Source organism: Pelobates fuscus, chromosome 3 (assembly GCF_036172605.1).
Source record: "Pelobates fuscus isolate aPelFus1 chromosome 3, aPelFus1.pri, whole genome shotgun sequence".
In the NCBI taxonomy this organism is placed as follows: Eukaryota; Metazoa; Chordata; class Amphibia; order Anura; family Pelobatidae; genus Pelobates; species Pelobates fuscus.
In genome coordinates this window covers 65,526,049-65,552,224 of record NC_086319.1, presented here as the reverse complement: position 1 = coordinate 65,552,224, position 26,176 = coordinate 65,526,049, and the positions used below count along the sequence as shown (strand labels likewise).

The 26,176-nt window shown below is 39.5% G+C and overlaps 1 protein-coding gene across 1 annotated transcript in view; it reads right to left on the bottom strand.

Moving 5' to 3' along the window:
- The window catches only part of LOC134601622 (ankyrin repeat domain-containing protein 27-like), a 112,040-nt gene that overhangs the window by 53,420 nt on the left and 32,444 nt on the right, over positions 1 to 26,176 (bottom strand). Inside the window, exons 8-9 of the mRNA XM_063446139.1 lie at positions 24,137 to 24,200; positions 20,982 to 21,071 (exon numbers count right to left, since the gene is read on the bottom strand). Coding sequence (XP_063302209.1) covers positions 20,982 to 21,071; positions 24,137 to 24,200 — 154 coding nt within the window. The remainder of the gene's footprint in view (positions 1 to 20,981; positions 21,072 to 24,136; positions 24,201 to 26,176) is intronic.

The following is a 26,176-nucleotide window of genomic DNA, read 5'->3' as shown; positions in this document are numbered from 1 at the left end:
AAAAACTGCTAAAAGAATAAATAGCCCAATGGCCAATGAAAAGTCCGAAACGCGTTTCGCCCCTGTGTGGGGCTTTGTCAATCGGTAATGCAGTCCAAACTCTTCTCTGGCGGCTTTTTCTTCCATTGCGTCCTTTTACTTCCGGGTTCCGGCTGGATTTCGTTGTGGAACGCACTATGCGTTCCAAATCACTTCCGGGTTCGGGTTTTTTTTCATTTGGAACGCATTGTTGCGTTCCACTTCATTTGCTACGTCACTTCCTGGCCCCAAAAGTCAATCTTTCGCAGCACTTAATGCTTGTTCCCCATACACGAAATAGTCTTTTATTATGGTATAGAGGAAACAGTCTCTTTGTAGCCTCAATTAAATAGATAAATCGCATTAGTAATTTTATCTCCAAAAAATGTGTACTTATCTTCTATTAAACCGGAGTGAAGGAAGGAAGAAAGGAATAACTCTAAAATGTGTGAAGAATAGCCACTAAAATGTGCCAAATCCATCTATTTTATGACTAATAGGTATACAATGGAGAAAAAAAGTCTTCTTTACTACTGTTCACTTTTAAAGGGGCAATGATTAACACCCCTTACATTCTGTAGAGGCTTATAACAACATGCAATTCAGAACACATTTTTCATGCATCTAAAAAAAGTGGCACACCTCAAAATCAGAATTCAGACCGTGGGGTGCAAGAGTATTAAAATTATATATGAATTGCATCTCTTCTTTCCCTATTTTTTGGTTAAAGTCGCCTCCCCTCCAATCTCTTTTAACTGTTTTCAAAGGACAAAAGAACAAATTATCTGGATTTTTTTGGTGATATCTCTTAAAATGATTGGACACACTGTGTGTTTCTACCCCATTTTTAATATTTCGTATGTGTTCTGAAATTCTTGTATGCAGGCATCTTATGGTCCTCCCTATGTATAGTAATTTACAGGGACATTGTAATACATAGATCACTCCCTTTGAAAAACATGTTAGCTGGTCCCTAATATTAAAATCCTTATTAATGTGCTCTTTCAGGTTAATTAGATGTCTTTTCTTACTTTTAGTGCTTCTGCATGCTAAACACATTCCGCATCCATAAAAACCTTTATTTTGATTTAAAAAGTGTATGTTCGTAGTTGGACCATCACTGCTGTGGACCAAAGTTCTTTTAAAATTTGCCGCACCCCTATAAATTATATTTGGTCGGATAGGTAAAATATTTTTTAAAATGGGATCTTCATGTAGAACGTGCCAATATTTCTTTATAGCCTTATTTATACCTCTATGATTACCATTAAAATTACAGATAAAGGGAATTTCTTTGGAGTGTGTTTGTTTGTTAGATTTTGGTTTATATGTCAGAAGTTTTTTTCTTGTTATTTTTTTAACATCTTCTATGTCTTTCTCCAAAGTTGTTTTCTCGTACCCTTTATCTTCAAACTGTGCTTTTATTCTTTCTGCCTGTGCTATATAATCATCCTCATTGGTGCAATTCCGCCTGATTCTGAGGAATTGCCCTTTTGGTGCATTGTTTAACCAAGGCCTGTGGTGGCAACTCGATTTCTCTATATACCCGTTTGCGTCCACTTCTTTAAAATAATTTCTAGTTTTAATCTGGGCATCTTCTATAAAAATTTGTAAATCTAAAAATTGTATTTCTGTCTGGTTGTGGCTAGTGGTTAGTAAAATCCCCCATTCATTGTCGTTGAGATAAAATATAAAATTCTCTAAAAACTCTGCAGGGCCATCCCAAATGAACAAGATGTCGTCAATGTATCGATGGTATGACACCAAATTCGACACCCAGGGCTGGCAGGAAAAAATAAAATGTTCCTCCCAATATGCCATGAAGAGATTCGCGTAACTGGGTGCGAATTTGGTGCCCATAGCTGTGCCTCGGACTTGGAGATAAAAAGTATCATTGTACCAAAAAAAATTATTTGTTAAAATGAGGTAGATTCCTTCCATAATAAAATCTATTTGTTCTCTCCTAAAATCGGCTTTGATTAAAAAGTGTTCGACTGCTTTTATCCCTTTCTCATGCGGAATCACAGTATACAACGATGTGACATCACTTGTGGCTAAACGGTAGCCATCTTTCCATTGTATTGATTCCAAAATTTGCAGGGTGTGAATGGTATCTTTGAGATGAGCTTGTGTTTTGATAACTATGGGTTGTAGTAGTATGTCGATATATTCGGAAATACGTGAGGATATTGAATCTATACCGGAGATAATAGGGCGGCCTGGGGGGTTAACTGGATTCTTATGCACCTTTGGCAAATAATAGAAAACTGGGATTTTTGGATGGGCTATTGTTAAATACTTGCCCTCTTTCTCCGTAAGAATATTCTCTGCAACTCCTTTTTTGATGTACTTATCGAATAATTCCTTTACTCTCTCAGTGGGATTAGAATTTAATTTTCTATATGTCGTTGTGTCAGATAGGATTCTCTCGGATTCCTTCATATATTCCACTTTCGACAGTACCACTATCCCTCCCCCTTTGTCCGCTGGTTTTATTACCAGTTCTTTGTTCTTCTGTAGTTTTTCCAGTATTTTCTTTTCTTTTATCGACATGTTGTGCTGAAATTTGTTCAACTTTTTCATTTTGTTAATTTCTCCCATCACCATAGTCTCAAAGGTTTTCATCTTATCTGAAGTCATGTGTTTTGGGTAGAAAGTAGATTTCTCTTTTAAATCAGTTTGTACGTACCTTGTACTTGTGTCTATTTCTTCTACACTAGTAGTGCTATATTCTTTTTCATTAAAAAACTTTTTAAGACATAGACTCCTCATGAATTTGTTCATATCTATATAAAAGTTAAATTTGTTCATTTCAGCGGTTGGAGCGAATTTAAGTCCTTTTTGTAGGACTTGTATTTCTCCTTCTGATAGTGGACTATTTGTAAGGTTGTAGATTCCACTGGAATCTACATTCGTCCCCTCTTTTCTTTGTTTCCCCCTGTTCCTTCCTCCGGTTCTAGTTCTCTTGATCTCTGGCGTTTCCCTGGAGATTCCCACAGTATGGGTTCTTCTTGCCATTTGAGTGTTTCTATTGTTGCATGTTGTTATAAGCCTCTACAGAATGTAAGGGGTGTTAATCATTGCCCCTTTAAAAGTGAACAGTAGTAAAGAAGACTTTTTTTTCTATTGTATACCTATTAGTCATAAAATAGATGGATTTGGCACATTTTAGTGGCTATTCTTCACACATTTTAGAGTTATTCCTTTCTTCCTTCCTTCACTCCGGTTTAATAGAAGATAAGTACACATTTTTTGGAGATAAAATTACTAATGCGATTTATCTATTTAATTGAGGCTACAAAGAGACTGTTTCCTCTATACCATAATAAAAGACTATTTCGTGTATGGGGAACAAGCATTAAGTGCTGCGAAAGATTGACTTTTGGGGCCAGGAAGTGACGTAGCAAATGAAGTGGAACGCAACAATGCGTTCCAAATGAAAAAAACCCCGAACCCGGAAGTGATTTGGAACGCATAGTGCGTTCCACAACGAAATCCAGCCGGAACCCGGAAGTAAAAGGACGCAATGGAAGAAAAAGCCGCCAGAGAAGAGTTTGGACTGCATTACCGATTGACAAAGCCCCACACAGGGGCGAAACGCGTTTCGGACTTTTCATTGGCCATTGGGCTATTTATTCTTTTAGCAGTTTTTAGCTAAAAGTTCTGCATTATTTTATATGTTATTTTAACATTAAGTGTTTTTATAATTTGCCTTTTAACGAATAAATTCATTGGCTATTTATGCCATTCTCTATATATTGAAGAGCTTGATTTATCTATATATTTTTCCTGAGAAATTGACAACATTCACCCATCTTGAAATCATCTGGAAATCAAGTGGGAGGAGAGAGCCAGTCAGGAGAGGGACATCCTTCCCAAAAAACATCCCAAGGCGATACCAGTGAGAGCCACACGTCATTGGCTCCACGTTTGTGAGTACCTCATTTGAGAATTCTGCACTGCTCAGCTATACAAACTCTATTACACTATTGTGCGTGTTATATTTATTTTTTACAGACATATCCGGAAGTGTGATTTACCATCTTTTGTATGTATTCATTTATGTTATATTGAGTGGTGTGAGGGGTTTTCCCACTCAGGTGGTTTGTAGCACTTTAGCTACCACACTTGTTTTCATTGTTTATACTGTATACACTCTTTATTTACACTATATTACTTTAATTCCCCTCTGTATACATTAACAATGTCATATTTAGAAGATAGGAACTATACAGTCAATAACATAGACCACATGTTTTCTGAAAATGAAGTAGCTACCCCCAGTACAGAATACATTAATTCTGATAAATGTAAGATTAATTTGGAAAAATCCCTTATACGGGAGATGAAGATTAAATGGGAGGTAGCAACCCTAAAGAAATATGTGAAAGAACAGATCACTCCGAGAGGGTTGAGGTTCGAAAAAGACCCTACATTTGATAGGGAAAACGAAAACTTTATGTCAGGATGGAATAAATTACTTGAAGGTTTCTCCTTCAGCGTAATTGGATACATAGTGTCCAGAAGAGAGGAAACACTGTTACAGCTAGATGAGGAAGTTAATATGTGGAAACAGAAACTTAGTGACACCTCCAGTCCAGATACTTTTAATCAAACTGTAAAAGAAATTAAAATAAAAGTAGAAAGAGCTGAGAAAGAAACAGTTGCCATTAAAAGAAAAAAATATCTAAGAGACACTAACGATTACAAAACAGGCAATATCAGGTTTCCAAAAAGAAAAAATAATAGACACAATTATAGTGACCGAAAAAATGAGAACCCCGATCTCTATAAAAGTGTTCCAAAACACAACAGAGAGTATAAAATTCAGGAAGGACAAAACAGACAAAATAGACAGCCAATAGATGACAATATCACGAACAGAAGGACCGAACAAAGAATAAGTAGCCAGTATAATAGGAACAATAACAGAGAATACCATCAGTCCCAAAAAGCATCCACTTCAACATACTACCACCCTAATAGGAGCTATAGAGATGTTGTGAAAGAAGGTAGGCAGATAATACAGGATGAATCCCCCCAAAAACCACATGACACCCAGAAATACAGAAGAGAAAGACAATTACCGATAGATTGGAGAAGGAAAGAAAGAAAAAGTAGAAGCAACAGTCCCAAACAGGTAACTAGAGATAGGAAACATGGCCAGCAAAGACAGGAGAAAGAAGAAGGAAGAAGAGTAGACACACTACAAGAGAGAGGCAGAGACAGAAGAGAACCCCCTTTAGAACAACGACACACCAAGAGTAGACAAGAATGCCCACCGGTTTTTCAGAAGGACCCCACAATAGAAACACTCAAATGGCAAGAAGAACCCATACTGTGGGAATCTCCAGGGAAACGCCAGAGATCAAGAGAACTAGAACCGGAGGAAGGAACAGGGGGAAACAAAGAAAAGAGGGGACGAATGTAGATTCCAGTGGAATCTACAACCTTACAAATAGTCCACTATCAGAAGGAGAAATACAAGTCCTACAAAAAGGACTTAAATTCGCTCCAACCGCTGAAATGAACAAATTTAACTTTTATATAGATATGAACAAATTCATGAGGAGTCTATGTCTTAAAAAGTTTTTTAATGAAAAAGAATATAGCACTACTAGTGTAGAAGAAATAGACACAAGTACAAGGTACGTACAAACTGATTTAAAAGAGAAATCTACTTTCTACCCAAAACACATGACTTCAGATAAGATGAAAACCTTTGAGACTATGGTGATGGGAGAAATTAACAAAATGAAAAAGTTGAACAAATTTCAGCACAACATGTCGATAAAAGAAAAGAAAATACTGGAAAAACTACAGAAGAACAAAGAACTGGTAATAAAACCAGCGGACAAAGGGGGAGGGATAGTGGTACTGTCGAAAGTGGAATATATGAAGGAATCCGAGAGAATCCTATCTGACACAACGACATATAGAAAATTAAATTCTAATCCCACTGAGAGAGTAAAGGAATTATTCGATAAGTACATCAAAAAAGGAGTTGCAGAGAATATTCTTACGGAGAAAGAGGGCAAGTATTTAACAATAGCCCATCCAAAAATCCCAGTTTTCTATTATTTGCCAAAGGTGCATAAGAATCCAGTTAACCCCCCAGGCCGCCCTATTATCTCCGGTATAGATTCAATATCCTCACGTATTTCCGAATATATCGACATACTACTACAACCCATAGTTATCAAAACACAAGCTCATCTCAAAGATACCATTCACACCCTGCAAATTTTGGAATCAATACAATGGAAAGATGGCTACCGTTTAGCCACAAGTGATGTCACATCGTTGTATACTGTGATTCCGCATGAGAAAGGGATAAAAGCAGTCGAACACTTTTTAATCAAAGCCGATTTTAGGAGAGAACAAATAGATTTTATTATGGAAGGAATCTACCTCATTTTAACAAATAATTTTTTTTGGTACAATGATACTTTTTATCTCCAAGTCCGAGGCACAGCTATGGGCACCAAATTCGCACCCAGTTACGCGAATCTCTTCATGGCATATTGGGAGGAACATTTTATTTTTTCCTGCCAGCCCTGGGTGTCGAATTTGGTGTCATACCATCGATACATTGACGACATCTTGTTCATTTGGGATGGCCCTGCAGAGTTTTTAGAGAATTTTATATTTTATCTCAACGACAATGAATGGGGGATTTTACTAACCACTAGCCACAACCAGACAGAAATACAATTTTTAGATTTACAAATTTTTATAGAAGATGCCCAGATTAAAACTAGAAATTATTTTAACCCCTTAAGGACCAAACTTCTGGAATGAAAGGGAATCATGACATGTCACACATGTCATGTGTCCTTAAGGGGTTAAAGAAGTGGACGCAAACGGGTATATAGAGAAATCGAAAATAGTAACAAAAAAACCGTGCTATAGAGGCGCTCAAACAATGATGAAATGAAGAATCTAGTATGACTAAGCAGCTCAACACACGTGAAGGTACCTCCAAACCTTAACACAATAACATGCAAGACAATGGGGTGATGAGAGTAGAAAGGTCACAACAAACAGGACCCAGTGGAGCGCTAAAGAATATATCAACTCACCCTTTTATAAAGGGATGTAAAAGTAGAAAAATCTGGAGGGAATGAGATATAATGGAAATAATGGTGTAGTATATCTGGACTAGGTGGATAAGGAGAGAAGAGTTATATGGTAACAAACTCACATGGTACAGAGCCTGAAAGAGATAGGCTCAAATCATAAGCGCAGGGGTATTATAAAGCTAATACCAGGCTTCTTCAATGGCTGTGTATCAATCCTCAGAGAAAGGGAGAAAGAAGGACAATGGACCAAAGTCCTAGTGTATTATCCTCAACACAAAAATGGATCTGAACAAATACAGAAACTTGCTCACCTTTAAATGAGCCAATCCGAACTGGGCTCTCAGTTAAATGGACAATGTGCCTTTAAGAGGGCACTACTCTTCTTGTTAGCAGGAAAAGTGGATGCAGGTCAAGGACTCAAATTTAAAAAATAAATTTATTGTAAAACACTTACATAAAAATCAAATAAAAAGCTCCCATAAATAAATGGTGCAGAAATGAGTCCTCTCCCGAGACGCGTTTCACCTTGTACAAAAGGCTTTTTCAATCGGTGTCCTGCTTGAGTTTCCCGCTGGTTTAAATACCCAAAGAGTCCTTTTCTATTGGTTAATGATGTCTTCCGGTTTTCCGAACACAACGAGGGATATTACCATCAGCTGTTGTGTAAGTTCGTGATACCGGAAGTGACGTATCGCGTTTACCGCAACGTCACTTCCGTTTAGATCGTGGCCGCCATATTAGTCATTGGCAAGCCACGAACTCACTCATTATATCAGTGTATTCAACATAGCATAGATGAACATGAAGGAAAAGAAAAAAGGAGATCAGTTTGCATCTTGACTCCATACATATACTCGATAAGAAAATGACACAAAATGAATAAATGAGCAAAGGGAATATAATAGATTCCCCTCAGTTAAACAGCAACGTCTCTTTGCTGTGTGAATTGATTACCATTGTAACCTATTACATCAGATGTTAAGTGCGAAAGTAACTGCCCAACATCACTTCCACTTTAAAGGGATATGCAATCAATTCCTTTTCATTGAAATATACGTGTATAAATAATGGGAAAATTACACACACATCAGATTATCTAGTAGATAGTCGTATATATACAATATTTACAAAAAATATTCAGTAGTGTCATTGTCTTAAAGAGGTACAATAGTAGTTATGTATCTTACAACAGAAAATGTAGTGAACAACATAGCAACCCATCATAGTAGAGATCATGGGATAGCTGAGATGAAAGGCAGAAAAAATCAATAAAAACTAAACCTATAAAAAATGACAAAGCTCAAAGTCTTGATTAAGACCTTTAGGGTGTAAAGTATCTAAATCAAAAATCCATTTCATCTCAGCTTTACCCATTTTTCTCACTAAGTCATCACCTCTCCAATCTGTGACTACTTTTTGGATTCCCATAAATTGTATACCTTTCGGGTCACTGTTATGTGTATTTTTAAAGTGAAATGATACATTGTGCTTTACAAATCCATTTCTTATATTTCTGACGTGCTCTTGTATTCTCACCTGCAAAGGGCGTATTGTCCGCCCGATGTACAGGAGTCCACAAGGGCACGTCAGCATGTATATTACTCTTTTGGTATGGCAGGTAATGATGTCCTTTATTTTATACTTCCTTTTGGGATTATTAGGGTCCGTAAATTCCCTAATTACTCTAATTCCAACTTAAGGAACAGTCTCTCCAATAATAATTCAACTAGAGTCAATGCAATTTCAAACCCCTTTAAGGAGTCTAAAGGTTTCTATGGTTGCGGAGTTTGTGGGGCTTGTAGGAACACCAGCAATCCTAAAAGAGTAATTAGGGAATTTACGGACCCTAATAATCCCAAAAGGAAGTATAAAATAAAGGACATCATTACCTGCCATACCAAAAGAGTAATATACATGCTGACGTGCCCTTGTGGACTCCTGTACATCGGGCGGACAATACGCCCTTTGCAGGTGAGAATACAAGAGCACGTCAGAAATATAAGAAATGGATTTGTAAAGCACAATGTATCATTTCACTTTAAAAATACACATAACAGTGACCCGAAAGGTATACAATTTATGGGAATCCAAAAAGTAGTCACAGATTGGAGAGGTGATGACTTAGTGAGAAAAATGGGTAAAGCTGAGATGAAATGGATTTTTGATTTAGATACTTTACACCCTAAAGGTCTTAATCAAGACTTTGAGCTTTGTCATTTTTTATAGGTTTAGTTTTTATTGATTTTTTCTGCCTTTCATCTCAGCTATCCCATGATCTCTACTATGATGGGTTGCTATGTTGTTCACTACATTTTCTGTTGTAAGATACATAACTACTATTGTACCTCTTTAAGACAATGACACTACTGAATATTTTTTGTAAATATTGTATATATACGACTATCTACTAGATAATCTGATGTGTGTGTAATTTTCCCATTATTTATACACGTATATTTCAATGAAAAGGAATTGATTGCATATCCCTTTAAAGTGGAAGTGATGTTGGGCAGTTACTTTCGCACTTAACATCTGATGTAATAGGTTACAATGGTAATCAATTCACACAGCAAAGAGACGTTGCTGTTTAACTGAGGGGAATCTATTATATTCCCTTTGCTCATTTATTCATTTTGTGTCATTTTCTTATCGAGTATATGTATGGAGTCAAGATGCAAACTGATCTCCTTTTTTCTTTTCCTTCATGTTCATCTATGCTATGTTGAATACACTGATATAATGAGTGAGTTCGTGGCTTGCCAATGACTAATATGGCGGCCACGATCTAAACGGAAGTGACGTTGCGGTAAACGCGATACGTCACTTCCGGTATCACGAACTTACACAACAGCTGATGGTAATATCCCTCGTTGTGTTCGGAAAACCGGAAGACATCATTAACCAATAGAAAAGGACTCTTTGGGTATTTAAACCAGCGGGAAACTCAAGCAGGACACCGATTGAAAAAGCCTTTTGTACAAGGTGAAACGCGTCTCGGGAGAGGACTCATTTCTGCACCATTTATTTATGGGAGCTTTTTATTTGATTTTTATGTAAGTGTTTTACAATAAATTTATTTTTTAAATTTGAGTCCTTGACCTGCATCCACTTTTCCTGCTAACAAGAAGAGTAGTGCCCTCTTAAAGGCACATTGTCCATTTAACTGAGAGCCCAGTTCGGATTGGCTCATTTAAAGGTGAGCAAGTTTCTGTATTTGTTCAGATCCATTTTTGTGTTGAGGATAATACACTAGGACTTTGGTCCATTGTTTTTCTTTCTCCCTTTCTCTGAGGATTGATACACAGCCATTGAAGAAGCCTGGTATTAGCTTTATAATACCCCTGCGCTTATGATTTGAGCCTATCTCTTTCAGGCTCTGTACCATGTGAGTTTGTTACCATATAACTCTTCTCTCCTTATCCACCTAGTCCAGATATACTACACCATTATTTCCATTATATCTCATTCCCTCCAGATTTTTCTACTTTTACATCCCTTTATAAAAGGGTGAGTTGATATATTCTTTAGCGCTCCACTGGGTCCTGTTTGTTGTGACCTTTCTACTCTCATCACCCCATTGTCTTGCATATAGAGAAATCGAGTTGCCACCACAGGCCTTGGTTAAACAATGCACCAAAAGGGCAATTCCTCAGAATCAGGCGGAATTGCACCAATGAGGATGATTATATAGCACAGGCAGAAAGAATAAAAGCACAGTTTGAAGATAAAGGGTACGAGAAAACAACTTTGGAGAAAGACATAGAAGATGTCAAAAAAATAACAAGAAAAAAACTTCTGACATATAAACCAAAATCTAACAAACAAACACACTCCAAAGAAATTCCCTTTATCTGTAATTATAATGGTAATCATAGAGGTATAAATAAGGCTATAAAGAAATATTGGCACGTTCTACATGAAGATCCCATTTTAAAAAATATTTTACCTATCCGACCAAATATAATTTATAGGGGTGCGGCAAATTTTAAAAGAACTTTGGTCCACAGCAGTGATGGTCCAACTACGAACATACACTTTTTAAATCAAAATAAAGGTTTTTATGGATGCGGAATGTGTTTAGCATGCAGGAGCACTAAAAGTAAGAAAAGACATCTAATTAACCTGAAAGAGCACATTAATAAGGATTTTAATATTAGGGACCAGCTAACATGTTTTTCAAAGGGAGTGATCTATGTATTACAATGTCCCTGTAAATTACTATACATAGGGATGACCATAAGATGCCTGCATACAAGAATTTCAGAACACATACGAAATATTAAAAATGGGGTAGAAACACACAGTGTGTCCAATCATTTTAAGAGATATCACCAAAAAAATCCAGATAATTTGTTCTTTTGTCCTTTGAAAACAGTTAAAAGAGATTGGAGGGGAGGCGACTTTAACCAAAAAATAGGGAAAGAAGAGATGCAATTCATATATAATTTTAATACTCTTGCACCCCACGGTCTGAATTCTGATTTTGAGGTGTGCCACTTTTTTTAGATGCATGAAAAATGTGTTCTGAATTGCATGTTGTTATAAGCCTCTACAGAATGTAAGGGGTGTTAATCATTGCCCCTTTAAAAGTGAACAGTAGTAAAGAAGACTTTTTTTCTCCATTGTATACCTATTAGTCATAAAATAGATGGATTTGGCACATTTTAGTGGCTATTCTTCACACATTTTAGAGTTATTCCTTTCTTCCTTCCTTCACTCCGGTTTAATAGAAGATAAGTACACATTTTTTGGAGATAAAATTACTAATGCGATTTATCTATTTAATTGAGGCTACAAAGAGACTGTTTCCTCTATACCATAATAAAAGACTATTTCGTGTATGGGGAACAAGCATTAAGTGCTGCGAAAGATTGACTTTTGGGGCCAGGAAGTGACGTAGCGAATGAAGTGGAACGCAACAATGCGTTCCAAATGAAAAAAACCCCGAACCCGGAAGTGATTTGGAACGCATAGTGCGTTCCACAACGAAATCCAGCCGGAACCCGGAAGTAAAAGGACGCAATGGAAGAAAAAGCCGCCAGAGAAGAGTTTGGACTGCATTACCGATTGACAAAGCCCCACACAGGGGCGAAACGCGTTTCGGACTTTTCATTGGCCATTGGGCTATTTATTCTTTTAGCAGTTTTTAGCTAAAAGTTCTGCATTATTTTATATGTTATTTTAACATTAAGTGTTTTTATAATTTGCTTTTTAACGAATAAATTCATTGGCTATTTATGCCATTCTCTATATATTGAAGAGCTTGATTTATCTATATATTTTTCCTGAGAAATTGACAACATTCACCCATCTTGAAATCATCTGGAAATCAAGTGGGAGGAGAGAGCCAGTCAGGAGAGGGACATCCTTCCCAAAAAACGTCCCAAGGCGATACCAGTGAGAGCCACACGTCATTGGCTCCACGTTTGTGAGTACCTCATTTGAGAATTCTGCACTGCTCAGCTATACAAACTCTATTACACTATTGTGCGTGTTATATTTATTTTTTACAGACATATCCGGAAGTGTGATTTACCATCTTTTGTATGTATTCGCTTATCACAGAGGTTTTACTTAGCTTCCGGCACATAGAACACTGGTTCCCGAGATCTCCTCAGAGGCGGTTATCATAAGTGAAGAGAGTTCAGCTTTAGTCGTGGATGAGGAGAGGTGAAGGGAACTTGAAGTGTCTTCCAGTCCGGTCCGGTAACAGAAGGCTTTCACAACGAAGTTGTAGCCGGTTCGTGAGTACGGAACGTAGTTCAATAATCCAGCGTCGATCAGCTGGTGCGGTCGGATTAAATAAGGAGACCGTGTCATAAAGGGGTGTGGCTAGGCTCCGTGGAACCAGGAAGTAAGAGGATACCATAGTTAAGGCATGACAGTACCCTCTCCTTAATGAGCAACCTCTGGGTGCTATTGACTTGGTTTAGAAGGGTAACGCTTGTGAAATTTGGAAATCAATTTGTCAGCATGAACGACAGAGGAGTTTTCCCATGTATCTTCATCAATTCCATATCCTTTCCATCTGATGAGGTATTGTAAAGAGCCACGATGAATCCTTGAATCCAGTATACTCTGAATTTCGTATTCTTCTTCACCCTGGACCAATATGGGATCAGGAGAAGTAGTGACATTTCTATGGAAAGGGTCAGGATGATGAGGTTTTAGCAAGGACACATGAAAAACAGGATGTAGTTTCAAAGTAGGTGGAAGCTTCAATTTAACAACATTACGGTTGATAACCGATATTATCGGAAAAGGACCAAGAAAAAGGGAACTTAACTTCTTTGATGGACGGTTTGTAGAGATGTTCTTTGAGGAAAGCCAGACAAGATCTCCGATTTCATAAGAGGGAGGAGGTTGTCTTTTTGTATCAAAAAACTTATTTTGATTGGAGGAGGCCAATTCTAGATTTTCATGCAATTTCTTGAATAAAGAGGACATATGAGAGATTTGATTCGAATCGGAGAGGTTAGATGAAGAAACTGTCTGAGCAGGAAATGAGGAGGGATGAAATCCATAATTGGATAAAAATGGAGTCATTTTGCTTCTGGTATGAAAAGAGTTATTGTATGCGAATTCTGCCATGGGTAACCATGTTATCCAATCGTCTTGTAAGTGAGAACAATAACATCGTAGATATTGCTCTAAGCATTGGTTGACTCTTTCAGTTTGTCCATCTGTTTGAGGATGATATGCAGATGATAGTTTACGTTGGATATGAAGAGTAGCACATAATGCATTCCAGAATTTGGAGGTAAACTGAGTTCCTCGGTCTGAAATGATTTAGTCTGACAGTCCATGAAGTTTAACTATGTTGTCAAGGAATATTTTTGAAAGTTCAGAGGACGAGGGTAACTTCTTTAACCCCTTAAGGACACATGACGTGTGTGACACGTCATGATTCCCTTTTATTCCAGAAGTTTGGTCCTTAAGGGGTTAAAGGAATAAAATGAGACATTTTCGTGAAGCGGTCTACTACCACTAAAATGGTGGTATGATGGTGAGAAGGAGGTAGTTCCACCAAGAAGTCCATAGAAATGGATTGCCAAGGCCGTTCAGGAATCGGTAAATTCAATAATTGACCGAATGGTTGATGATGGACATGTTTGGATCTTTGGCATATAGAACAAGATTTGACATAAGATTCAATAGTTTGGTCTTGACGAGGCCACCAATAGTATCTCTTAGACAATTCAAGGGTCTTTTTTTATACCTGGATGACCTGCCAGAGGAGAATCATGAATAAATTCAAGTACTTTAATTCTGAAAGAGGGAGGTACATAAATCCGGTCTTTAAAATAGTAGAGACCGTTTTTCTTGGATAATTTAATTGATTTAGGAAGTTCAAGAGCATCTTCACTGAGATCTTTAATGTCGTCAATAAGAGAAGATAAGATTCCAATGACTGTAGGCGGAGGAGGTTCAAATATAGTGTCTTTATGGATCCTGGAAAGGGCATCTGCCTTTTTGTTTCTAGACCCAGGTCTAAAGACGATTTGGAAATTGAACCGGGAAAAAAAGAGATTCCATCTTACTTGTCGAGCAGACAGTGTTTTATTGGAGTGAAGATATTCGAGATTTTTATGGTCAGTATATACGATTAAAGGGGTCTGAGCACCTTCAAGAAGGTGTCTCCAGGTTTCTAAAGCCACTTTGATACTAAATAATTATTTTTCCCCTATAAGATAATTCTTTTCGGCAGGAGATAATGATCGTGAGAAGAAGGCGACTGGATGAAGAGGTTCCTGAGGAGTTTTATGTTGAGAAAGGACAGCTCCAATTGCAATTTCCGAAGCATCCGTTTCAAGGACATAAAGATATGAAGGATTTGGAAGTTGAAGAACAGGAGCTGTTATAAACTTTCTCTTTAATTCATTGAAGGCAGTTTGAGCCTTCTCGTTCCAATTGAAGGGATATTTTTTACTGTTAAGTTGATTGAGTGGGTGAGCTATCTCAGAGTAGTTTTTAATAAATTTTCTGTAGAAGTTGGCGAACCCTAGAAATCGCTGCAATTCTTTTACTGTAGAGGGAACAGGCCAGTTGATGATACAATCGACTTTTGAATTATCCATACTTATTGAATGAGGGGAAATAACATAACCTAAGAAGGTTATTTCATTGACGTGAAAAATAAATTTTTCGGGTTTAGCGAATAGTTTGTGAGTTCTGAGTCTGGATAACACCCATCTGACATGTTTTCTATGTTCATCAGGAGTGTTGGAGTATATGAGAATATCATCTAAATAAATGATAACACAGACGTCCAATAGGTCTCTAAAGATATCATTTATGAAATGTTGAAAAGTTGCAGGGGCGTTGCAGAGGCCAAAAGGCATCACCAGATATTCGAAGAGGCCATATCTTGTTCGGAAAGCAGTTTTCCATTCATCATTAGCCTTTATCCTGATGAGGTTATATGCCCCGCGAAGGTCAAGCTTAGTGTAGATGGTAGCAGTTTTTAATCGTTCAACCAGTTCATTGATGAGGGGAAGAGGATAACGATTTTTAACTGTTATTTTGTTTAAAGCTCTGTAATCAATGATAGGACGTATAGTCTGGTCTTTGTTTCTCACAAAAAACATACTTGAGGCAGCAGGTGAACTAGAGGGTCTAATGAACCCTTTCCGTAGGTTTTCATCCAGATATTCTTTGAGAATTTGCAATTCAGACTCAGAGAGAGGGTAGATGTGCCCAAAAGGTACTGGGGCACCAGGTATGAGGTCTATAGGACAATCGTAGGAACGATGAGGTGGGAGCGTTTCAGCTTCCTTTTTACTGAATACGTCTGAAAAGTCTGAATAACAAGAAGGTATAGTTGGTTCTTTGGAGATCTGAAGAATGGGAATTTGTTGTAAACATGTTTCTTTACAATAATGGGAGTTAAAGGTGAGAGAAAAGGGAGACCAAGAAATTTGAGGGTTGTGGTTCCTTAACCAGTTGATCCCTATTATAACGGGATAGAGAGGTGATGGAATAACATCAAATACTAGAAATTCAGTATGAATATGATTGGTGGTTACCTTTAGAGGGATGGTTTCATGAAGAATCGGTCCCGAGGAGATAAGGGAGCCGTCAATCACTCTAATAGGATCAGAAGTGTTTTTTCGAAACACAAGGAATTTTATTCTTTGTTACAAAGGTTGAATCGATGAATACCCCATTTGCACCAGAATCGATGATAGCTTCAGTCATAATTCTCACCTTATCCCACTGTAGTATGAGAGATATAGGAGTGAACTGAGTGGTTGGTGTAGAAGGGAGTGCACTTAAGATAGCAGAGGCATAGGCTTGCCTACCACCCTTTGTCCGTTTCAATAAGGGACAATCAGGAACCAAATGATCTTGAGAAGCACAATACATGCATAGATTTAATTGACGTCTTCGGTTCTTCTCTTCAGGAGTGAGAGGACTTCTTATTACCCCTATTTCCATAGGTTCGCTTGGTAAGGAAGTCTTTTCAGGAGCTTTTGAGGGAGTGAAAGGTTTTCGGTCTTTAGAATGTAAGAGGGCTTTTTCGGCCTTTCTTTCTCTTAATCTTCTGTCAATGCTGATTGATAGGTGAATTAGAGCGTTCAAAGTAGTAGGGAGTTCTGTTCTAGATAGTTCATCTTTTACAGCTTCAGATAAACCAATTCGAAATTGGTTGCGCAATGTGATGTCATTCCATTGCGTTTCTACTGCCCATCTTTTAAATTCAGCAATGTAATCTTCAACGGGTCTATGTCTTTGCTGTAGAGTTCTGATTGTTAAATCAGCTGTTGCTTGTTTGTTAGGATCTTCATAGAGAAGAGACATGGCTTCAAAAAATTCATCCAGTGAGTCTAAGATGGGGTCATCGTTTTCCAGAAAGGAATGGGCCCATGACATAGGTTCACCTCTTAGAAAGGAAATAACCGAACAAACCTTAGTTCTTTCTGTAGGATAAGATCTAGGTTTCAAAGCAATTAATAGTTTGCAAGAGTTAAGGAACTCCCTGTATTTAGAACGATCTCCAGAGAACTTTTCAGGGTTACATACAGCAGGATCGCTAGCCGAGTGCAGAATAGTATGAGGAGTATGAGTTTGTAAATCTCTGACATAAGTGAGAATTCTTTCGTTAGTAACTTGCAGGTCTTGCACACCTTGGGCTAGTGTATCAACTCTTTGATTCAGCGTAGTTATCGTAGAATCGAAATCTGCTGGATCCATTACAAGGGCTGGATTATTCTGTCACGTTTAAACATTTGTTATGAAGGAACACAACTGCAGATTTCTTATAGTTTGAATATTTATTATAAAAAGTAGAAGATATTGTGACGTTAAGTCCAATTTACAGGTACTGTAGCTTTAATTAGTAAACGATAACTGAAGTCCACAATTACAGGCACTGTAGCTTTAAGTAGTAAACGATAACTGAAGTCCACAATTACAGGCACTGTAGCTTTAAGTAGTAACCGATAACTGAAGTCCACAATTACAGGCACTGTAGCTTTAAGTAGTAAACGATAACTGAAGTCCACAATTACAGGCACTGTAGCTTTAAGTAGTAAACGATAACTGAAGTCCACAATTACAGGCACTGTAGCTTTAAGTAGTAACCGATAACTGAAGTCCACAATTACAGGCACTGTAGCTTTAAGTAGTAAACGATAACTGAAGTCCACAATTACAGGCACTGTAGCTTTAAGTAGTAAACAATAACTGAAGTCCACAATTAGAGGCACTGTAGCTTTAAGTAGTAAACGATAACTGAAGTCCACAATTACAGGCACTGTAGCTTTAAGTAGTAAACGATAACTGAAGTCCACAATTACAGGCACTGTAGCTTTAAGTAGTAAACGATAACTGAAGTCCACAATTACAGGCACTGTAGCTTTAAGTAGTAAACGGTAGTAATTAGCAGACACTGAATCAGAAAGAGTCTCTTAGTAGTATCAACGAATTAGGTGATAAGAAGTTACAATAGCTGTTCCATAGCATTTAACTGAAGCAAGACAGATGCAGCTAACTTGTATAGTGAATGAGTTAAAGATAGCTGTAACTGGGTTGTTTTATAGAAGGACTTTGGTGACAGGAATAACGGCTTTGAGATGTAACGCTTATCACAGAGGTTTTACTTAGCTTCCGGCACATAGAACACTGGTTCCCGAGATCTCCTCAGAGGCGGTTATCATAAGTGAAGAGAGTTCAGCTTTAGTCGTGGATGAGGAGAGGTGAAGGGAACTTGAAGTGTCTTCCAGTCCGGTCCGGTAACAGAAGGCTTTCACAACGAAGTTGTAGCCGGTTCGTGAGTACGGAACGTAGTTCAATAATCCAGCGTCGATCAGCTGGTGCGGTCGGATTAAATAAGGAGACCGTGTCATAAAGGGGTGTGGCTAGGCTCCGTGGAACCAGGAAGTAAGAGGATACCATAGTTAAGGCATGACAGGGGTTGAGAAAGAAGAAGTGGGGAGTAAGAAGAAGAAGGGGGATAAGAAGAACAGGTGGGGGAGTAAGAAGAACAAGGGGGGAGTAAGAAGAGCAAGGGGGGAGTAAGAAGAACACAGGGGGGAGTAAGAAGAACACAGGGAGGAGTAAGAAGAACACAGGGAGGAGGGGGGGTAAGAAGAACACGCTAGGGGAGGGTGGGGGAGAGGAGAGACCACTAAGGGGCAGGGGCGAGCTCTAAGGGACAGAAGGGACAGCTCTACGCTCACACACACAATGCATCCCTATACATACACAGAAACACACAATGCATCCCTACACACACAGAAACACAACATGCTTCCCTTACACACAGAGAAACACACAATGCATCCATTACACACACACACACAATGCAAACCTTACACACAAAGACAATGCATCCTTTGCACACATACACAGAAACACACAATGCAAACCCTTACACACACATGCAAACACACACGCTGCTTTTCTTACATACACACAGAAACACAATGCATCTCTTACACTCAATGCACACACATACAGACACACACCTTGCATGCCTTATGCATACAAACACAGATTCACACAATGCATCCCTTACACACAACCAGACACACACAATACATACCTTATACACAAATACACACTGGTTCCATTACACACAAACACACTGCATCACCTACACAAACTGGTATCCCTATACACTACATACCATAAGCACACATATTAGATCATCTACAATAACACATAACACATACCCTACACACTCCACTCTCTGTGAGCGAACTCATGGGTGGGTGGAACATATAAGTGGACTTATGAGTGGGCCTTATGGGCGTACTCACCGTCAGGCCCTGAGGCCCAGACCTTGAGCTGTGTAAGGGGCCCCCAAAAAATGGAGCCGCTTCCAATTCTCCCAGAACATTGAATTTTGTGACCACAGTTGCAAACAGCCTCCAGATATCCTGTTCTACACCAGGCCAGTGGAGCCCAACTGCAGCCCATCATCATCCTCATCTGGTTGTAAGTAGGCAATCTAGTATATTATTAGTGACACTAATCTATAATTCACCTCACATTAAAGGGACACTATAGCTTAATGAAGTGGTTCTGGTGTCTGTAGCCGGTCCCTGCAGGCTTTTTAATGTTAACACACACTGTGTGCAGCACTGGCGTTAGTTCATAGGGCAGATCATATGGGTGGGGCATTGTGATGTCACATGGGGGGGGGGGGCGGCAAATTTTTCTTTTGTCTAGGGCGGCAAAAATCCTTGCACCGGCTCTGATCCTGGGCAGGTGCACCAGTCTACTGGTGACCCACAGGAGGGGAGTGCACTGATTGCACTGCACTCTCCTCCTGCCCAGACCCGTCTTGACTGCAGTGCAAGTGCCCTCTGCCCCTAATTTACAGTGGCTCATACGCACAACAAGCAATGCCTGGAGCCCTTTGCAGAGACGGGAACAAAGAGGTTCTGCGGCAGCTGGCCATCCTGCAAGCATTACATTAAACAGCTGTTTCCCATGCAGCCACAGGTGACGCTGTGCTGGGAGACTGTGATTACTCTTCACTTCCTCCCAGCCTACAGAGCAGTGCATGGGAGAGAGAGAGGAGGAGGCATGATTTAATCTTACAGCAAATCCACTAAGCAAATCTTTATAAATTTGGGGGATCAGCTCTGTTTCCACAGTTTATTGGTGTTTACTCTGATGTCTGTATTAATATTGAGGGATTTCTAAGTAGTAACATCAGTGTGTGTCAGCAGGGCCAGCCGTTGGGGTGTGCAAGCTGTGCGGTCACGCAGGGTGCCATGACAACAGAGGTGCCCGGTGGCCAACACAGCTCACAAGTTGGGTACACCAGCATATTTAATTTAAACGATTCGCTGGTGGTCCACTGGTGCGCAGCAGCAGTAGGTGCAGTCAGATCATATCCTCTCCCTCGTGGTTCCGGAGCTCAGTTAGTGAGTCAGAGCACAGGCTAAGAGATTCTCAGCCTGCGCTCTGACAACATTGAAAGTCAGAGCCGTGAAGGAGCGGGTATGGCAAAGAGCTACTGATTAGCATAACATCAATATCCGTTATAAAACCAGGAAAAGGTGGGCATGGATGGTGAACTGATTTGGTGGTGCAATGGGCCACTTGACTGGTTTTGCCCCCCAGGCCTAAGGCTGCCAGCCCTCCCCTGACTACAACTCACATGGTTCTTTGAATTACATAGATAGCCAGAGAATCTTGGGAGTTGTAGTTTAGCAACATCTGGGAAGAAGAAGAAAAGAAAAGTTTTTTTTTTCTTTTAACTTTTACATCCATTGATATGAAGAAGTACTGCACAAGCAAGCCTGAGCAATATTACTTGAGCACATGCAATGCTTTTCTGTTGGTTTCATTGGTGGAAATATTTATCCTTTTTGGATATAGTTTATAAGACTGCCGATAAAACAGGAAAAGAATATGCAATAATACCTGCATTATTTTCACATCTCTGCTGCGTTGCAAAGCGGTTGCCCCTTTGTAATCTAATATATCTACATCAAGTTGTAATTGCAAAAGTGTCTGAAAAACAAAGAAGAAAAAAATAAATTAAAAGCTCTACTAGTAACGTTAAAGGCAAATAATTAACTTTTTGAGATATCCAGAGGCTAATTCAAAGGTGGCTTGTAAAACACCACCATCATGCTATTCACTGAAAAACTGAGTATTGGGGAAAAAATATCAACTTACAGGAACACTGGCAACATAATAACTTCATTGCAAGGTGAGGTGGTTATGGTGCCTGCTGGTCTTAGGTGTTGTCTTACTTTGAGGGGTAAAACAGTTTCCAAATAGTTTCACACTAAAATTGCGCAGATCAGTATGGCGGACCGCCTGGCACCCAGCCTGGGTACCTTTGCCAATCGCGCTTCCTAGTATTCGCCAAGCACCATAAGCACGGCACCGGACACCATAACCACTCTAGCCCTCTTAGCTGCTGCAGCTTGGCTGGGTTCTCGACGTTCATTCCCACCCTGGACCAAACACCTGGATCCAGCTTCCAGTGGGAAGACCTCTCCTCCAAAAGAGTATCGCTGTATAGCCAGTAAAAGAGCAAATGATATGGCAGTATAGCTGTTCCCTCCACACATGAGCCAAGGCTTAATGCTGGCAATCATCTGTTTTATTCGGGGCCACACACGGCCTTTTATGCAATAGCCCATGCAAGGGGTTTCCAATACAAGAATACAGGAAAATCCTTCCCATGATCCTTCGTGCCTGAGAGATAATTATCTGAGAAGCAAACATATAATTAAATTATCACTCAGGTACAAAAAAACATACAATTTACAAACATCCCTAAAGTACCCCCAAAATTCATAGAAACCCCACAAAAGTTACATTCTCGGATAGACCCGATCTGGGTGACCAACATATCCCAAAATCACCCAGATCGGCTCTGTGGTTCAGTTTTTCCATGGAAGTCAATTATTTGACCGACTGCAAACATGGTCCTGTGCCCAAAACCGTTCCATGAAATCAGTGCTAATGGTCGGTCTCTTTGGGAGTTTAAAAGTGCATAAAATACTAAGCATAACATAATTACAGTGTGTAGCTTGTTCTTCTCATTCGTGGGAATGATTCCACCAAACAGTGTCCCTCCAAGTTGTATAGAATCGAACGCCGGCGATTATTAAAGTCCTGCAGTGTTCCAGAGTTTGAGTGTCCGATTTTAGTTCGATGAACTCGACGACTAAACACCGCTGCCTGTGTTCATGTGAACAAGATGGCCGCCACCTCATGGTCATTCATACGAATTGCGACCACCCAGACTAACAATTAGAACACTGCGGTGGAACTCGTTAAAAGGTGTAAATTGGGCTTAACAAGAACACGGGTGGTCTCTGGTTCCTGAACACTATAATCCCAAATCACACAAACAGAGCCTTTTAAAGGGCCCATAGTCCTGAGGCAGTAGGCTGGCAAGCAGGCTCCCCCAGGAGCCCGTGGCGAGGTTATGTTCGCCACAATCAGCTTATTCCCCTATGTTCCAGGGAAAAATTGGCACCAATAATCGTCTGACAGTGTTAAATTGCACCTATTACGAACTTTCTAATCAGTAAACTGTCTTTGAAAGGTACATACCTCAATGAAGCTGGGGGCATGGGGAAGGAGAGGCTGACGGGCACCAACCTTCAACTATGAAGTTAAACTATTTGAAAATGGTTTAATCCCCTGTGGTAAGATGGCAGCCAAGACCTGCAGGCACCCTAGCAACTATAAGTGGTGGGTGTCTCTTGAAATCCTGGTAAAAAATAAAACATTTTAATACTTATCACATTTAACGGTACAGTGGACAGAAATGCATAATTAGTATTTAAATTAAGTGCTTGTGACCTGCAGAGTGGTTGTGACATCAACCTCAGGTTTTCCATTAGACAGAAAGCCTTTGGACCTTATGCCAGCTATCAGTGAAGGATCATTTTACTAACACGAGGGTTCTTGGAAGATGATCTATGATCTATTTAATGGTGCACTGCATTGTGCAAATTATAGGAGTTATTGAACTTTCTCTGTCATTTACTTGCAGTATACTGACACCAGAGCTGTCACACATGAATTTATATATATTTTTATTATTTTTTATCTTGTCTTCCATCATTCCTTTTGTTTCAGCCTGGACCTGCAGCAGTGTTTCAGGTCTCTGCCCTTTCTTGCAGGTAAGTGCTATATATGTCTTCTTTGGTTGTTTTAGCATACATTAGGCAGTGTAGGACCTGCTGAATATGGGGTACATTGGTGTTGTGGCAAATAAAACAAACATTTAAATGAATCCAAGAGACTGGGAAATCCAGGGACGGACTATAGGAATGAACCCAGAAATCCCAGCATAAAGAAAACCAGACAAGAATTGTAAAAAGAGTACTGGATACCAGAAGCCAAGGCCAGACATCTCCACAGAACAGAGCAAGATGTGACACCACTGAACCGACTGACAGTGATTGTAGGTGCCAGGATAACCCTCTATGGTGGGGGTGGGGAACAAGACTAGTCAGTTATAGCCCTCTCCCAATGGACACAGGGCAAGAACATCGGCCTCCTTCTTCACACCCCAGCTCTCAGTTAGGCCTCCACTTTAGTTTTCACTTTTGCTTCACTGCGAGCGGTGAGAAGCACGCTGTGCATACTGGGCACGTCCTCCAAGGTCCCAGTCTCTAGAAGTAATGTGCTTCCAATGCATCAATTTAGGTGATTTTAACAGGTTTTGGCACGTAGCTCATGCAAGACGCATGCGTCCAGTATGGCGGTCAAGCCCTGCCTCCCCCCAAACAGAACATTTTTACACAAAATTTACAAATTAGTTGTCAACTTCCCAAGCTCACTGTTTAATGAATAGGACCTATGGTGTATTTTACATCAGTCCTGTGCTTATGAAAGTTAATTATCTTTTTTCTAGATTAAATATATTCAGTCAGTTAGGACCCAGTTAGGACCCTTTAATAGGGAAATCTCTATGAACCCTACAAGGGAGTGAAGGGTGTTTATGGAACAGTTAAATGCGGTTTAAAATTCCTTTTAAAGTTTCATTGTATTTAGTGATAGCATCATGAAATTATTAGCTAATAACTCAACTGTCCAACACTCACCTCAACGAGTTCTGCTTCTCCATAATATGCAGCCACATGCAACAGTGTGCTTCCATCAATACACCTGGAATATACAACAAACAGATCACAGAACCTTCTCACAACAAAACAACTTATGTTTTTGAAGTGACATCTTTTCTGTTTAGACTGTTTATAGCATGGATAACCTCCATACATACACAGTACACGTATTTAAATAGCTAAAAATCAATGAAAAGTAGAACTGAACTATATGGTGTGCCTAGCCTAGACATCATTGTTCTAAGATATCTCCATCCTGAGCTCTAAGCAGCACTGTCACGCCATCCCAATAAAAAAATGAGTATTTCATAAAGATAGAATCTTTATGAAATACTCATTTTCACTGTGTTGGAATTTTCCCTGCAAGTCCAACCCAATCAAGAGAAATACAGAAACAAATTAGGGACTCGTTCGTCTCTGTATATTTCCTCCAGCTGACTATCTTAGACTCTGGACAAACTACAGTGTCAATCCCGACAACCGTCAGCAGTGAAAGCTACAGGGAATTGGCTCTGTTTATGAAAGAATTCACAATCTCGTTGGATCCTCCATAATCCTCAATGCTGAACACTCGTGCATGCTGAAGAGGGTCTGATGGAAGAAGATGGTGGAGCCCACAAGGGACAGGTTTAATTAAGAAAATCTCATCTTTACCTGCCCCACCAGTGACTGAACTCCACAGTGGTGATGTCATCATCAGGAGTTGTTACAAACTGCCATTTGTAACTGGCCCTTTAAATGACAAATTGCCCTGCTTCCCTGGGTTGTGGAGAAGCCTATTTGCCAGCCTCCTTCCTCATGACTATGGCCCCTGGGAGATTGTGCCCCTGAAAACGTATGGACTTGTATTGGGTGTGTATGGCCCTTTAAGAACCGTCTGGGGACATATTGTGACTTTGTTGAACAATGCCCCTTTAAGACGGTGTCCCCAAACCTTTAATACACTGTGTTCCTGGCTTTCTCCCACTTGGTTCAGTAAATGGGCCTTACTGAACCAAGTACCACACAGGCGGACCCAGAAGTGGAAGTGTGCAGGCAATTTACCTCCCAGGCTGTGAGGTTACTGCAGGTTAATTGCCTAGCGCTGGGTGGCCGCAGTTCGTGCAAACGAACACATGGTCGCAGCCATCTTTGTTCATTCGAACGAGGTCAGCGGTGTGTGTAGCCAAATTCATGGAACTAAAATCAGCTACACATTTCCGTGAACACCGCTGACCCTTACCTTCTCCTACACTGAACTTTAAGCTGCAGAGACTAAGTCCCGTTCGAAGATTCGTTTTTCTGCATGAAATTGACCGACCGCACAGCCCAAATCTATGGAACTGTTTTGGGCAGGAAAATGTGCTTGTGGTCAGTCATAAAGGACTTCCGTCTAACTTTTTATCCACTGGATGGATTTGTGTGATTTTTGGTTATAGATAGATTTTTGGAGATACCAGCCCAGAAGCGGTGGTTCGTGGAGTCTGCAGTACTTATGGTGGCTACGCAGTAGTTATGGTTTCTACGGTTCTGATGGTCCTTTGGTGAGTGCTAGGAGCATCCTTTCTACGGTCCAACTTCCAGCCAGCCTGGAGGCAACCGTAACAGGAGTCTTTGTGAAATTGTCAAAATCCCCAGACAGTGACAGTGCCACTTTAACAAGAGCATTATCCAAAAGTCTGGATAAAGAACCTAAATAAAACAAGTGGCATCACTCAGGAACACTTACTACAATATATTTAATCTCCTTTTATTTACAATCGATCTTTTGTTTAATTTGCTTTTCAGGCACCTGGACATGATCCCACATTTACAGACCCAGACATGCTCTATGTGTCCATTTAACTAATAATTTAAGATATTGTTTAGAGTGCATACCTGCTTTTTCGTTTTTGGTTTTATAATTGGAAAACCTTTTTTATCGATGTATTTAGCAATTCTCTACGGATATCTTAAATAGGCTTACTTGCTAAATCAAAGTATTTCATACGTATCACGTGAATGACATCTATTTCCTAAATGAAAAGATTGATGGCATGC